A 15,588-nucleotide genomic window follows, 5' to 3' on the forward strand; every position below is an offset into this window, starting at 1 on the left:
CCTATGCTTGGCTGTATTTTGGGCTCCTCTCACAGGTTTTTGGCACACCCACCTCTCTCTCCTTCTCCTTCAGCTCTGCCTCCGTCTCCTTGACTTTGTTAACAAACATTTGTCTCATTTCTTCCTCTTTCTTCTGGAGCTCACCCAAGAACTCTTTCCTTTTGGTCTCGTATGTTTCTTGAAGGCTGGGGAAGAAAGCAAACAAAATCCAGACTCTTTCCACACCACTGAGTTAGGAATGGGGAAACCCACGCTGTCTGCATTGCTTAAAGACAAACAGGCAGGGAAGGGAACGCCAAAGTCAGCTGCAAAGTTCAAACCCAGTGCCAGTATTTTCCAGCCCAGCATTGTAGATGCCACCTACAAACCTCCCATTTTTTTTTGGGGGGGGGGGGCATTTTTGGGTACCAAACTATTTCTCTAAATTGATGCTAGACATGAAGGCTACTCACCTGAAGGGCTGGTTGTCTGGATCTGTGTCCTTGAAGCCCATCTCTTCCAGTTTGCACCTCCTGTACAGCTCGTAGTGGCGGGTGTGAGTCTGCTCCCGAAGATCCTCCATGTTGACTCGAATCAGCATTTCCCGCAGTTTCACAAAGTCACAGTGACTTTCATTCTCAACTGATTGATGGAAGCAAAGGGAGGAGTCAGCAAACCACACACACGGTGGGGAAGTACAAATGCATGTACACATTAACTCCAGAGACTCCTCTCCCAAAAACCTCTACCTGCTGTCCTGCACAGGGCACAGCACAGCCCCTCGGATGCAGGGATTCCCACTGGCCTTTACTACTTGCTGGTAGGAATGGGAATTTGTCCTGGTGTCACTAGGGTAGGGTTAATCTTCTTCTTAGTAGCCAGAATAGCTGTGTTTTAGTTTCAGTGTGGGATTTGTTATGGGAAGAATTTTGATAAGGTGCTGATGTCATTAGTTGCTGCTGGATCATCGTGTTTGGCTGGTTCACAAGTGCAAAGGACTGGGAGGGGGAAGTGCAATAATTAGCAAAACCCCAAAAACCCAATTGGCATTTGGTTCTGCCAATGAGATATTCCATCTCCTATCCCGTGATGGGCAGGACATCAACCAGGGTTGACCAGGAGGATTCTCTCAGGGATCACTCAGGCTCTGGCTCTCCCAGGATTGTGGTTTGGGTTTGGGGACTGTCTGTGCTCCGGGATCACTGGCTGGGACAGGCTGGGCATCGCTCGGCGGGTGGTGAGCAACTGCACTGGGCATCACTCATCTGTATACTCTTACTGTTGTTATTATTATCATTTTATTTCAATAAGTAAATAGTTTTTATCTCAACCCATGAGTTTTCTTACTTTTACCCTTCCAATTCTCTCCCCTACTCCCTGGAGGGTGGTGCAGGGGACGAGTGAGAGAATGACTGGGTTTAGCTGCAGCCAAAGGAGTGAAACCACTGCAGAGTTCAAAGGAAAGACTGGCTGATCCACAGAACCTGCCCAGGACATTTCTGCACCATTCTGCTGGGCACCTTTGTGCACAGGGACTGTTGGGAGGGCAGAGCTGGAGCGTGTGTCAGCGCATGTGTGTGCACAGGGGAGGTCTGTGGCGGGGGCCCAGCTCACACCCCTTACCTTGCACCACTCCCCACGGGTACTGCCGAGCTCTCACCAGCTTGTTCCCGACTTTCACCTCCTCCGTGCTGCCAACCACAGCGAAGGGCAGATGAGCCTGAAACAGAGCCAAAGCCAGGGACTCAGTGCATGGACTAACCCCTCAGAGATCAGCACAAGTATCAGATCCCCTCACCCAGGCACAGGATCCACTTCAAAAAGTCCTTCCTCTGAAGCCACCAATCTCCAATACTCAGAGCAGTCTCTACTATGAGCTGGGACGTTAGAACTGAGAGCAGTGTAGGGCTGTAGCACAGCTTACTAGACACGCCAGCTGGACTGAACTAGGTGGGGAAATATTGTAGGAACACCACGATGGTTACTGATCTCCCTCGATCCATGTGTCAGGTTGTTCCTGCAGCTTTTCCACATGCCAAGAGCAGGGCACGAGCAAAGACATCCGTAAACAAGCCTTGGCACAGCAGTTTGTGTGTGGGCACTGGAAGGGACATGTGCAGGATACAACATGTGCTCGCTGCTCTCCAAGTCTGAAAAGCACCAAGAACAACAAGGAAACAGGGGACCTGCCTCAAGAATTGCAGGAGAGGAGCTGTGGAGCAGGAGCTTCGGTAGGATGAAGTTGACAAAATCCTTCACATTTAGGAGGAAAAGGATTCCAGAAGTGTGGAATTGGTAGAGAAGTGGCCAGAATTATTTCCATGGGGAGGCAGAAAAGGGAGGCAGAAAAGGGAGGCAGAAAAGGGAGGCAGAAAAGGGAGGCAGAAAAGGGAGGCAGAAAAGGGAGGCAGAAAAGGGAGGCAGAAAAGGGAGGCAGAAAAGGGAGGCAGAAAAGGGAGGCAGAAAAGGGAGGCAGAAAAGGGAGGCAAAAAAGGGAGGCATAAAAGGGAGGCAGAAAAGGGAGGCAGAAAAGGGAGGCAGAAAAGGGAGGCAGAAAAGGGAGGCAGAAAAGGGAGGCAGAAAAGGGAGGAAAGATGCAAGCATAGCTCCTGTTTTTATCCCCCATGCACACCACTTGCAATTATTTTAAAAAGAGGGCATCCTCCATTTTTTTCATGAATTCAGCAAAAAAGCTCTGTCACAGTGAAAACATGTGCTAGTTGATCCAGAAATCAATTGGCTATTGAAAGTTTTTAAAAAGAAAAAAAAAAAGGGGGGGGAAGGGGGTGAAGGAAAAGACAAAGTTGTCAGAAACAGCTCTGCAGGAAGATGTTCATTTTGACAAAAAGCTACTTTTTATTTTAAAAATTAACATGGGAACTTTTCAGCTGTTTCTACTGCAAATAGCTACACTGTGATACGAGAGACAGGAAACTTGCCAGTGTTTTGCACATGTTTCAGCCACGATCTGAATCTGTATCATGATCTGTAGCTTTGAATTTCAAAAATGACAAAATAGACTTCAGTAATTTGTCTTCTTTATTTTAAATTGGGTTTTCTCTGCTTAGTCTCCTTAAGTCGCAAGGCTAACGTAAATCTTTACGCTAAAATTTTTAGTCAAAGTTTCTCCCTTCTCAAATGAGAAGTAGCCTAAAAGCAGAGAGAATGAATTTTGAACGAAGCGTTCTTCAAAAATTCAATAAAACAAATTTTAGAGCCGAGCAGAGTTTCTCCAGAGAGCCCACAGATTAAATAAGAGCCACATCTTAATTAATTCTGTCCGCAATAGCCTCGGGCATCTGTCAGATCCACAGCTGAACTCTCAGACAGAGTTGGTGTCTGGACAATCCCAACGAAACCTGCCCTTCAAATGCATTTTTGTGCCACAAGTTAATTTGTCACAACTTCTGGAGGCAAGGCGACCAGCAGCGTTACTCACGTTCATCACAGAGTTGATCTCAGCGACCGCTTCGTCGTCCGTGGGGAACTGATAGATCTGCACACCATTGCTGACCAACTCGCTCATGATCTTTATCTTGAACTTGTGCAACTCGCTCTTGGAGATGGTGTCTGCTTTGGCAATAATTGGGATGATGTTCACCTACAGCAGAAGGAAGGAAGGAAAAATAACCAGGTGATATACAAAGGCTTAAATTATAAGCCTTAAATTAGAGTTGACTTTTGAGTGAACTTCCCAACCTGTGTCACATCAGCATGAAATGAGACTGTGACACTTCTTCTCCTGCAATCTAAAGCCAGGTGCAGAATACCAAAATAGCAGCTTCTTGGACACATCCTGGATCCTGGCCAGATCTGGGGTGCACCCGTGTGAAATGAAACTTCCCCACCAGATGTTCCTGTGCCTTTCTCTCTACATAATTTGTTTGTGAGTTTGTATAACAGCAGGACTCTCTCCCAGCGAAGGTGGAGACCTCACCTACGAGTGGACACACTGTGTAGGACCTCCCAATTGCTGGGGAAAGGCTCTCCAGATCCTTCGCTGTGACGGGGCTCCCAGCTGATGTACAGGATCTGGATGATGATCAGTACTTGGACAATTGGTGATGGATCTTTCTTACTCACCCTGCTTTCTCTTTTACAGCAATGATTAGGTGCATTCCCCTGTTTAACTCTTATTCATCTTTTTTCCCTGTTTTAAACCAGAGTGAGGTAAGTTTGTTTCTGGTGTTACGTTGGTGTCTGTGTCCTTTTTGCCAACCCTGTCAATTGGTGAAACACCGGGTGAGCAGCAGCTGGAGAAGCAGCTCTGCCGGGAGCGTGGGTGCCCACGGGGTGACCTGGGTCCTACGCTGGTGGCTGCTTTCCATTCCATAAAACCACAAAGGTGCTACGTTTTGCATGTGAGCTGCAGCACGAGCCCAGCTGAACACTAGAGGGAAGAGTTTTCCAAGACTCATTTGCCTACAAGACTTCCAGATAAACCAAACACTCTGTGATAAATGCACAACGAGCAGATCAAAGCCTCTGCTCTTGCCTGTGCGTTTTGTTACACAGCTTGAGGGAGGCAGAGGAGGCAGCATAACTGTCACATCTCCAGTTATCACCACCTCTGGCTGTGCTGACAAGCCGCTTTAGAAGACAAGTACAAGGATGAAACGCTGCAGCAAGCTGATGTGAAGCCTTCCCACACTTAAGCAGAAAGAGCAGGGACTCCTCAGATGCTTTCACAGCAGCAGTGGATCCTTCTCAGGGACTCCCTGAGCCCCTCCGTGAGGATCCCTGAGCCCCTCCGTGAGGATCCCTGAGGATCCCTGAGCCCCTCCGTGAGGATCCACACACGGATGGCCTGGGAAAGGTGCAGGGTGGCCCACAGCAGATTTGCTCTCACGCTGTTGTTGCTCAGCTTTGGTTTCACATCAGCAGTCACTGAGCACAACACATCACGCAGCTTCATCAACCCAGGTTTCAAAGCCACCCGCAAGCTGCAGGGTGGGGAGATCCCCCCACCATGCCCAGCACCTACCAAGATGGAGAGCAAATAAAGGCCATATCCTACATCCTCCCGGAGGGATGTGGTTCCTCATGCTCGGGAGAGCTACAGAGGGGCAGGATCTATCACGGGAACCTCTGTTAGATAATGCTGCCATGCCCAGAAAAGCCAAGTGTGATACTGCAAACCGCTGCTTAAACAAACAACAACAAACCCCCCCTGTCTGAACAGCGGCCAGTTCAGAGCAGTAAAATACAAGAATTCAGGCAAATGAGGGGAAAGTCGGATTTGCCATCTAACATTTCCCAACAGCCAACACTTTTTGTCCTGCGGAGCAGAAATTCATAGCAGCCATTTGGTCTCCAACGGGTGCCCATTAAAACAAACCACCTTGCTTTCCCAGCTCAAGATCTCTTTGTAGCTCAGTGTTTTTTCCACACTGCTTGTTTTTTCTCTCCTCTCTGGTTTAGCACTCAGTAAACACAAGAGCATTTCCTCACTCCAGAAGAGAACGGTCTTAAGTTGCTCATTGCAATTTTATCTGAGAGGATAAATTCCTTATTTTTCGCAGCCACTGATCCAGCCTCCTTCACCCAGGACCACAAACCCACAGAGAACAAGTTCTGCTGCTCACTCCACTCCTCAGCGGGTCAATGTCCTCATTACAAAGGTAAAAAAAGGACCATGACCACAGCTGGGTGCCTCACTGACCTGCAAAGAGCCAAGGTTTGGATCCACCACATGGCACAGAAAAAGGGTCAGCTCAGGGCTCACGTACCAGCTGCGGTACCTGCGAGGGGAAAGGCACTGCCAGGGAGCTGCTGTGGGAAGGGTTTCATGCTCTCCATCCAGCCAGGCACACTGACAAGCCAGCACAAGAGTTGATTTTACTTCATTTTCAGTTGGTTTAAGCAATTTCCCTTCTCTTCTTCCAAAAAGCACCAGCTCAGCCCTGCTTACAGCGAGGCAGGAGGTGCAGAGCCTGGAGCGTGGTCTGGCTTTCCCAGCGGCTCTGTGCTCACAGCTGCTGTCCCAGCAGTCCACAAAGAAGGTACAAACCAAGGATGGTTCAAGTTCCCTCCAACCAGGTTCCTCATGCTTTGAAAAGGCAATTCAGTCAGCACCTGCTGCCACAGAGCTCAAAGCCCAAAAGATTTTTAACAAGTTGTCGTATTTCTAGTAATCAACCGCCAACATCAACACTGCGGCAAGTCCCAGTGAAGCCAACAGGTAAATCCTACTGTGGAAACCAAGCAGCAGAGGCACAAACTGGCCTGAAGTGTCCCCACTGGCCAGTGACCTGCCTAGGATGTGCCAGTTCATGATGGGCAAGCAATAGCCATGGCTCATAAACAGCAAACGCTGGCTGGAAGCCCCCCAGGGAGCCCCGGGATGCCCATGGCAGCACACAGCTGTGCCATCGCTTGCCAGGGCAGGGCTGTGGTTTAAATCAATAAATCACCTCATCTGATACAGATGCAGTTTTATTTATGTTATTTATTTATCTCCTCCTTTGCTCAGGTTAATCCTGATGGAAAACCAACTCCTGCCAGGTCATACTCACTTCTCACCTACCAGCCAGCCACATTTCATCCACCTAGAACCACTTCTGAAGAAGCTTCGAGCTCTCTGGCTGTAATTAAACACCCTAGAGAACAGCTGGCCACGAGCAGAGCCAAACAAATATTGTATTACAGCACAATGGAAAATTCTGTTTACAAACCAGCTTACCCCAGAAGGGGTTTTGTAAACTTTCCACTAAAAGCAAGATTCATTACTGAAATCGTCACACAGGCTCAAGAGCCCGCCCAACACGTCATGCCACGCCACTGGTGTGCTAAAGCAGGGGTGTCACTGAGCCAGGATCCTACAAAACCCTGGTTAAACCATCCTCAGAGGCTGAGGCAGCAGAGCACACAGAAAGCATTGCCTCCCATACACCTTCTGTCTCCATGGGCTTCATTCTCCAGCTGCAGAACAGGGGCCACCAGCCACATCAAGCTTTTTTCCACAGAGGAAAGCCATGTTCAGGTGTGCTCACACGGCTGCAGACATGAGTCAGAGCACATCACCTCCCTGCTCAGCCACAGGAACCACTCGCTGTCACCAGTCTGGAGCAGAGAGAACACTGCCCGGGGGCTGCTGACACCCCACTCCACCCTGACAAATGCTGGCCCCAGGCACAGAGGGTTGATGTGTACTGGGAAAGGGGCACAGTGCTGTCACACACAAGTCTTTGAGGAGTGCCTGGAAAGCACCTTGATGTTCTGGGATGACACCAATGCAGAAATGCAAGCCCTGAGACCCAGAAAAGATCAAATGGTCTCTACTTGCTTACTGACTTCCATGTGTGTGCTTGTGTGAGGCCACCACACCATGAAATCCAAGATGTTCTCACACTGTGGCTAGAAGGGAGATGAGAGCAAAGGGATAAAATGGCTTCAGAGAGAACTATTGAAGTGGAAGTTTAGAAGTACAAAAAGCTTGTGTGTGTGCACAAAGTTCCCATCTGTGCACGAGTACAAAGGGTTTATTTTGGTACTACCCAAGGACCACATTAAAGGCAGCCACGAGGAGATGTGAAAAGTAGGGAATGGAGAAGGAAAGGAAGAGAAAAGCTTTGCGGGACCACCAGCACCAAGGGGAACCGTGCAAAAGCTTTCCTCCAGACATATTTCTGGGAACATGTAATGCTGGCACCAGGCCAAGAGACAAGAGTTGATTAAGGGAAAGTTTTTGGATTCCTGATGAAGTCAGTGTAACAGCCACCATGGTTACAAAGAGCCCACTGCAATGGGAAGCCAGCGCCTGCTCTGGAGTGGGGCCAAGGAAAAGCAGGCCAACAGCCCTGGGTGGTGAGGGCAAACAGCAGGGACCCTGCGAGGGGGAACCATAACCCCCCCCAGGAAAGTCTGACAGAGCTGCACATGGACAACAGCCAGAGCAGAGAGCATTCCCTGAAGGTAACCAGGGGATCCCCACTCGCTGCAGGGTCCCAGCTGCCTGCCCTGCCCTCTCTGTAGGCTGAGCAGCATCTGGCACCTGAAAGGAACCACCTTGCTGCTGCAACACTGCTCTGAGAGACAGGAAACTCTTGCAAAGAAAAGAAGAGGTGCTGGTGTCACTAGTGACCTTTGAAGTCTCCTGCAGCAACCTGGAAGCCAGCTGGAACCATAAGAGTGTCAGAAACCTCCTCTGAGCTGCAGGAACACCAGCAGTAGCCAGTTAAGTAACCCCCTGCTCCTGAGGCAGTAACAGTTTATGCACAAAGCAGTTGTAGGTAGACCCTCTCACGACCCACTTTTAGGATTCCTTTGACCTTGAGAATTTCTGACCATATTTATGTTTTCAGAAAATAGTGTGACCTCCTACCCAGACCATCCTGACCACTACCAGCAATGACAGCTCCTGCTCTCCCTGTGCACCAGCACGCACAGCCAGCACTTCTCTTCAGCCCTGGTCTCCTCTGTACTGACCACCACCTTGGGATGTCCACTGTTTTGGTTGCTCTCAGCCCCTCTGTCCCTGCTGACAGGTTGGGACAGCAGAGGTGGCTCTGCAGTTTCCACAGTTCAATTGCAGGAGCTGGAATGCATCCCTGCCCAGATACCTGCACAGAAGAGCTAATAAAGATGAAGCTGATGGCTTTGATAAGTTTAATGTGGGTAAGATTCTTAAGGTGATGGACACTCTAGATGGACAGAGCTAGCTTGAAAACAGCTTTTCATCTGACATTTTTCAGGAAATCCAGTGAGGAAAAAAAAAAAAGCACAGGACCTCAGCAACCACCAGGGCAGACTAAGTTTTACCAGAATCCTAAAAATGGCTCAGATGATAACACGCAGGAAGGAGTCCAGCACTTACAGGGAAGGAACAAACCCTTCCACATGACAATCAACATGAACAGAAGCATCACAGCTTCGAGAAATAGGGACCATGGACTTCAACACCTTACCTTGCTATCCAACTTCTTCATAGTCACCAGGTCCAAGGATTTGAGGGAGTGGCCAGTGGGGGTGATGAAGTACAGGCAGACGTGGATCCTCGTGTCGTGATAGTTGAAGAGAGACCGGCGGATTTTCAGCTCTTCTTGCAAATAATTTTCAAACTGCGTATCAATGTACTCAACGATTGGCCTGTAACTAAAACCATACCATTAGCAACCCAGATACTGGAGCTCAAAATGAAACAGCTGGAAGGCTTAAAAAGTTCTCCTAGACGTTACAGGGTATAATTCAAAAAAGTATTTACAAGACTCAAACAATTTAGCCTTACAGCAGGAGAGGTGTGACACTGACTCACAGACCTTATCATCCAAAGGTTGCTGGAGTCTCCCGAGGCTGCACTGCAAAGTCTAAGGACAGTGGAGCATGGAAAGACAGCTACTTCCACACACCAAGCTTTGCCCAGGTCTCAGGGCTGAGCCATCTGGTTGTAGCAACACAACATGACCAAGGAGAGACCTTGGAGTCCCAGAAAGCCTTTACCTGGGGCTTGAGCAAGATGTCTGTGTAATTAAATGAGACAGCTCCAGAGACACTGATCACTGCCAGAACAGCAACTTCCCAACCCTGCACTGAGGACAGCTTGTTAACTGCTCAGGCTCCTGGAGGACACCATTCTCTGGTGGAAAAGGCCTCCTACGACCTCTCTTTTTGGCTCCTCACCCTACTCCCTCTACACCCCGACCCCAGAACCAGAGCCAGCGTAGGGAGCTACTCCATTAACAGAAACAGACGTGTCCTCTGCACCACCGCAAGCAGGACTGCAGGCAGATCAGGTCTAAGCATCAGAGACAAGCCCAGAAATGCCAAGCAGATGGCACGAGACCTGCCTTTCATCTTTATTAATCTGATCCCCAAATCCAACCGCATCCACGATGGTTAGCTTCAGGTGGACGTTGCTCTCCTGCAGGTCGTAGGTCCGTGGCCGCAAGCGAACTGCGCTCTCATAGTGACTGGCTTCCTCTGTCTCAAACGTGGTGTTGAAGAGGGTGTTCATTAGTGTGGATTTCCCAATGCCAGTCTCACCTAGGAAGGAGAAATCATCAGCTCACTGCAGCATGAATTCATCACAGGTACTTCAAAGAACATTTATTACAGAGCAGAACTATATTAGACTGTGAAAGGTTACTACAAATTGCTTGGGGACAGACCTACAATTGTCACAAAGGTAACTGCATTCTCAAAGGCCTCTCATGCTCAATGCAAAGCTATCACAGAGCACTTTGGTCTCCTCCCCCCAGGAGGACCATACAGCACAGCAAAAAACACCACCTTCCCCTGCCATGTACCCTGACTTGACTTGGCATCCTGCACCAGGGAAGCTGGGGAGAGTGAAGTTTTAGTAGAGACTTTTGAGTCTTCAGAAGCAAAGGCGTAAAACTCATCTGCTCCTACTGACAAGGAGTATTTGGGTCAGTTGTTGGTTGTCCCAAACACAACGAGAGCTCCAGGTAACGCTGCAGATCAGCACGAAGGGATGGGTGTTCGGTGTGCCGTGGAGGGGACAGGGACGTCTGACAATGAGGTTTCTTCTCGCTCCTTTCTGTGAGGTTCCTGACTTTAACAGGCTTCTTTACCACTTCCTCTCTTTGCTTTATCCTGCCACTGAAGTCTCTGGGGACCTGCCTTTTTTCCCGCCCCCCAAGAGTGGTGGCCCCTGTGAGGAGGGAATCTGGGTGTCTATTTCACTGCAGAGAAACAGAGACAGCTCTAGACCTGCTAGGACAACTTCCCATTGGACTGAAAACCTCTTTTCACAGCAGAAAAGACACTGGATGAAGGTTTCATGATTTCACTGTGCAGCTCAACTTTGGTCTGCCTGGAAGCCTTAGAGCAGCTTGACCCTCTTCCACTGCCTCAAGTCCCACATGTCCCATTAATAACTGCCAAAGGACTGAAGCCCATTCTGCTGTAACCCTTTCCCACCTCAGCCACACCAAAGTCAGTTCTATGGCTCTTTGCTCTCCTCTCCAAAAAGCAGCACAAGCTCTGCACAAGGCACTCAGTGAGCTGCTGAGCCTGGCTTGGTACATGCAAACTGTCCAAGATGGTCCCATCCTGCACGTCTGTGCTTTGAGATGAGAGGGACACCTGTGCCGCAAACAGAATGGGCCAAACTGGAGGAAGTAAGAAACAAACTCTTCCATCTCATCAGGCAGGAGCATCCACAGGCATCCACACAACCTCTGACAGCAGCTGTCTGACACAGAGCAAGAGGTGCTGCTCTCCCCTGAAGAGCTCCAGCTGCACAGGGAGACTTTGCAGCCCAGCCCAGATGACAGGGTTTGCAAGGCAGCCAGTTTCGTCTCATATTGCTCTTGATTTCTGGAGTCTCCCTTTAGTATTTCTGCCTCCTTCAAGGCTCCCCAGTTGCCCCATGATTCTCCATTCCAGATCAGCCAAGGGGAGACAAGAACACTGTTTAGAGGAAATCAAAGTGAAGCCAAGACCAAAATGCCATGGAGCATCCGTGCCACAGAGGCCAAAGCATGACAATGTTTTCAGAGACCACATTCCATGGTGCATTTTTACTGCAGATCTCAGCAGAGCACCATGCTGGAGCACTGGAGAAGGGCACTTCTGAGGCGTCTTCATCCTTCCAGTAGTAGAAAAAATTCTGCCAACTTGAACTTCCAAGATATGCAGAGGGAGAGAACATGGAGCCAGGAGGGGATGGGAGAGAAACTTGGTAGGGAGAGAATAGTTCCTGGCAGCAGGGAGAGAATAACTCTTGGAGAACCAGTAGAGGTAAGATCAGGAGAAGTTTCCCATCTGTAGGCCTCCTGTTCCAACAGCCATTGAAGGACACCTGGGATGCATCACAAACCAAGCTCCATCCCAGAATATTTCGCTCAGAGGCTGCCTGTGAGCCAGAAAGGCTTTGAACTCCTGCTCCTGGTAACTAAATGAGACCCTGATATTTTCCAGATTGGTCTACAAGAGGCCCCATCCTCATTCACCACACGCAGCCGTACTGGCCAAGGGAGTGAAGAGGCAAAATCCAAGGAAAATTTGCCTTCTCCTCCCTGCTTTTTCCCCAGGCAGCCCCTCGTGCTACACCTTCAGCACAGCCAGCCTTCTTCTGAGTGCAGCCCCTCTGGCTGAACCCCCCCAGCTCCAAGGAGCCCTGCGGTGGGAGAGCAGGAGGCTGAGTGAGTTTCTGTTCGAGGGAGGTGTCATGCCTGCTGCCAAAGGCTTTGGGCTTTTTCCTTCTTCAAGCATAACCATAAATACCACACGGTGCTCAGAATAGGGCAGAGGGACATCCTGCTTCCTCCCAGCTGTGGTTAAGAGTTGGGCAAGGAAATAAAACCAGCCTGGTGCTCTAAATTCATCTGAAAGTCATATGGAGAACTCAGTACTGACGCAAGCTACATTCTCCTGTTCAGTTGTGGGCACAGTTGGGAGCAGAAACTGGCAAACAGGGGCACAGGGTTTTGTTTTGTTGGTTTGTTGGGTTTTTTTTCCTTTTGTCCAAAAAAAAAAAGCAGTAATTTTTTCCACTGTGTCACAAATGGTATGGCCAGATGAGAATGCAGGAGCACCCATTCTGGTGTCACCAAGAACGACACTAATTAAAAACATACTGCTCTCTGCTGCAATTACCCTTCTGCTAAGGAACACGTCTGTGGAGTTCAGCTGTGATTTCAGCCATGCTTTTTACTTGTGGTTTGGATATGCAAAAGTGCCTTAGTTAGGGCACAAGCACCTTGTGCAAGTTGTCAGGGTTTCACTGCACAGCCTATATGGAGCCATATTCTCCTCGGGCAGACTGAGGGCCAGGCAGGAGCTGCTGTCTTTGGAGGTATTTCTGCTGGTCTAGCAGGTGACAATACTTCAGACCTCATGAACAATACAAGAACCAGACAAAGTAAAAATAATGCTCATCTCATCACTGGAAGGAATTGGTTTCTAGTGGTCTAGCCAGCATCACCTGCTAGATCACGTCAATAACAATTAAAAACCAAAAATATAATGAGGTTATTTTAAACTCAGGCTCTCACACTGCTCACAGTCTTAAAGATAAATACTTTACAGTCAATAAAACCAGGAAAGCTCCCTCTCCCTTTGGTAGCACAGAGATGGACACGCTTCAGGCCCTTTGACTCACTCTGGGAAAGCATCAACCAGGCACAGCTCAGATCCAAAGCTCTCATCCCTGGCTTTGGGCTGCAGGTTTGCACTCAGAAACAACCCAGTTATCACCAGCGCTCCCAGCTAACACACGGTGCATCTGACTGCACCTACTGGGGCACTATTCACTGAGAAGCTGCTCATGCCAGCCACCCCAGTTTGCAAATGGAAATATTTAACTTGCCACACACAGTCTTCCCTTAAACCTTCCTATTGCAAAGCTGCTGCAGCGGAGGAGATGAGCAACACCTCACTGGTTATGGAAATTCTCCTGGTCTGATCCACGAGGCTCAAGCCACCCTAGACCTCCCTGCTGCTCTCTGCACCAGTAGCTCAGTGTAATGCAGAGCTGGACAGTCCCACACCCGTTTCCTCCCCAACACACCTCACCAAAGGCAGAAAGTTGATCTATTAAAGCTTCTCCCAAAACTCTCTCTCATTTTGGGCAATGAGCCTCCAACAGTCACTTGTGAAAGTCACAACTCAGAAGCATCAGGTTCTAGAGAGCTCAAGTTCATTGAAATTATAATGCTTTTTAAAAATAAATCAAGAGAGTTAGGCATTTCTGGATTGCTTAAAGTCACTGCCCAGGCCTGTGGCACAGCAGGACACACATGAAACCCTGGTCCCAACCTCACTGCACCGCCAGCTCAGCCCACGTGTGTTTGCAGAGGACCGTGCTCACCCACACAGAGGATGTTGAAGCTGAAGCCTTGTGTGACAGACTTGCTGACCAGCTGATCGGGGAGACTGTCAAAGCCCACATGGCCTCCCAGGGAAAGGTTCCTCTTCTCTTCATTCTGGTAAGGAGAAGAAATCAGATTAGCAGAACTGCACTGAGATGATAAGTCAGAGACACGAGAGGAACCATCGAGCCCAAGATGCTCCCAGGCACTGCAGAGCCACCAACACAAACCCTAACGCTGTCTGTGAGAGCTTGTGCTTTGGCACATCACAGCTCAAACCTGCCCACAACACCAGAAAAGAGAGGGGCAAATACTGATCTTAATGGGGAACTGGGAGAACTAAACTACCAGGCTACAAAGAAAACACCAGCATGAGCTCCAACTACACGCAGCTGGGAGAGATTAGCAAAGGGAAACCCACCACCCAGTCAGTGCTTTAGCGCTCGTTTCTCCTCATCCTTTTTTGTTTTATTTTCTTAAATCCTCCAGCACTGAATTCAGCTCAACAGACTGAATTTCCCTTCCCCTGAGCACTTGATTTTTCCCCTTTGCTCTTGCCATGAGCAGCGTGGTTTTGCTCGCTCAGGCATCCAGCGGTGCTGGTGGCACAGGCAGGGTGAGGAACCCTCTTGCTTTACCATCTGTGACCACAGTTTTTCACTGTTTCTCTGCTGTTCCTGTTCCTGCCTCCCCCATATGCACTTTGTTCTTCCTTCTGTCTCCTCCCTCCCCCAGAGGAAGAGGAAGCTGATCACCTGTAGGAAGCTTTGCTTAGAAACTAAGACAATAAACACCCGAGGAGACAACAGGTCTACGCTGTGTTCTACAGAAAGGCAGAGCAGATCACTGCAGAGTCCACAGGAGAGGAGCTGACAGGAGGGTCACTTCTGCTTTTAGTGGTTAAGAACAGGAGAGTTTGGGTTTGAATAAATATTTCAACAGATGTTGGCACCTCTCTACACCACTAAGCAACACGTTCTGAACCCAGAGACCAGCCCACCATCCCTGCAGCCTCTCAAGCACTCTTCCCCTTCGGTGGAGAAGCAAGGACACATGATTTCAGAGCACGATTCACTCACCCTCACAGTTTCTTTGGTAAATGACTGGGTTTTTTTAATCACTGTCACACACTGAAAGATGGGAATGGAAAAAGTGTCTGTCCTTTGCCTGGTTCTGGTTCTTCTGTCTGTCCCTGACAATTCCAACTTCATGTCCCAGCACTAAGGCTGTGAGACAAGAGCGTACCCTGAGAGGAGCCTAAACTGGCTGTCAAACTTTAACTCGAGAGGAAAACAAAAGCAATGACAGGATAAGCCTGGTGTATTGCTCTGTGCCTGCAATAAGGTTGCTAAATAAAACACAAACCTTTGTTCGGCTGCATCTCCGGCCAAAGCCTCCTTTAGCTCTGCCTTTGGTAGAACAAATATTCTCAGCTTTGTAAAATAAACCCTTTAAATCGCAAGAACAACTCGTGAACAGCTGAAGCAGCTCCTGTGTCTCACTGTCCTGGTCAGCATTTGGTACCAACTTGCAGGTGATTTTAGCCCAGCGCTCTCCCAAGGGACTCCCTCCCTGGACAGAAACACAACGGAACGGTAGCCGGGCTCCTGCGATCAATCCTGCTCCATCCCACCAGGATCGATCGCGCTCACTAACCGAGCGGAAATAGCAATCTCTTAAAGCTTTCCTGGGGGAGAGACGGCATCAATTAAGGTTTCCAGGTGGCCAAGAGTTTAGGTGAATTAAAAAGGGCCCCTAAGACAGGGAAACCTCCAAGTCCAACTTCGGGAGACGCTAAAGCTCAGGCTGACAGCTCTGCAAGGACAGACCCCAA

The 15,588-nt window shown here is 49.1% G+C and overlaps 1 protein-coding gene across 3 annotated transcripts in view; it reads right to left on the reverse strand.

Moving 5' to 3' along the window:
* SEPTIN8 (septin-8) overlaps positions 1 to 13,886 on the reverse strand; it is a 30,269-nt gene extending 16,383 nt beyond the window's left edge. For all 3 annotated transcript variants that reach the window (XM_029086253.1, XM_029086254.1, XM_029086255.1), the window contains exons 1-7: positions 13,754 to 13,886; positions 9,765 to 9,960; positions 8,886 to 9,072; positions 3,419 to 3,580; positions 1,603 to 1,699; positions 453 to 621; positions 53 to 185 (exon numbers count right to left, since the gene is read on the reverse strand). In XM_029086253.1, the coding sequence (XP_028942086.1) occupies positions 53 to 185; positions 453 to 621; positions 1,603 to 1,699; positions 3,419 to 3,580; positions 8,886 to 9,072; positions 9,765 to 9,931 (915 nt within the window). In that variant the 5' untranslated portion in view covers positions 9,932 to 9,960; positions 13,754 to 13,886. The remainder of the gene's footprint in view (positions 1 to 52; positions 186 to 452; positions 622 to 1,602; positions 1,700 to 3,418; positions 3,581 to 8,885; positions 9,073 to 9,764; positions 9,961 to 13,753) is intronic.
* Between the last annotated feature and the right edge of the window lie 1,702 nt (positions 13,887 to 15,588).

Source organism: Antrostomus carolinensis, unplaced genomic scaffold (assembly GCF_000700745.2).
Source record: "Antrostomus carolinensis isolate BGI_N321 unplaced genomic scaffold, ASM70074v2 scaffold13918, whole genome shotgun sequence".
In the NCBI taxonomy this organism is placed as follows: domain Eukaryota; kingdom Metazoa; phylum Chordata; class Aves; order Caprimulgiformes; family Caprimulgidae; genus Antrostomus; species Antrostomus carolinensis.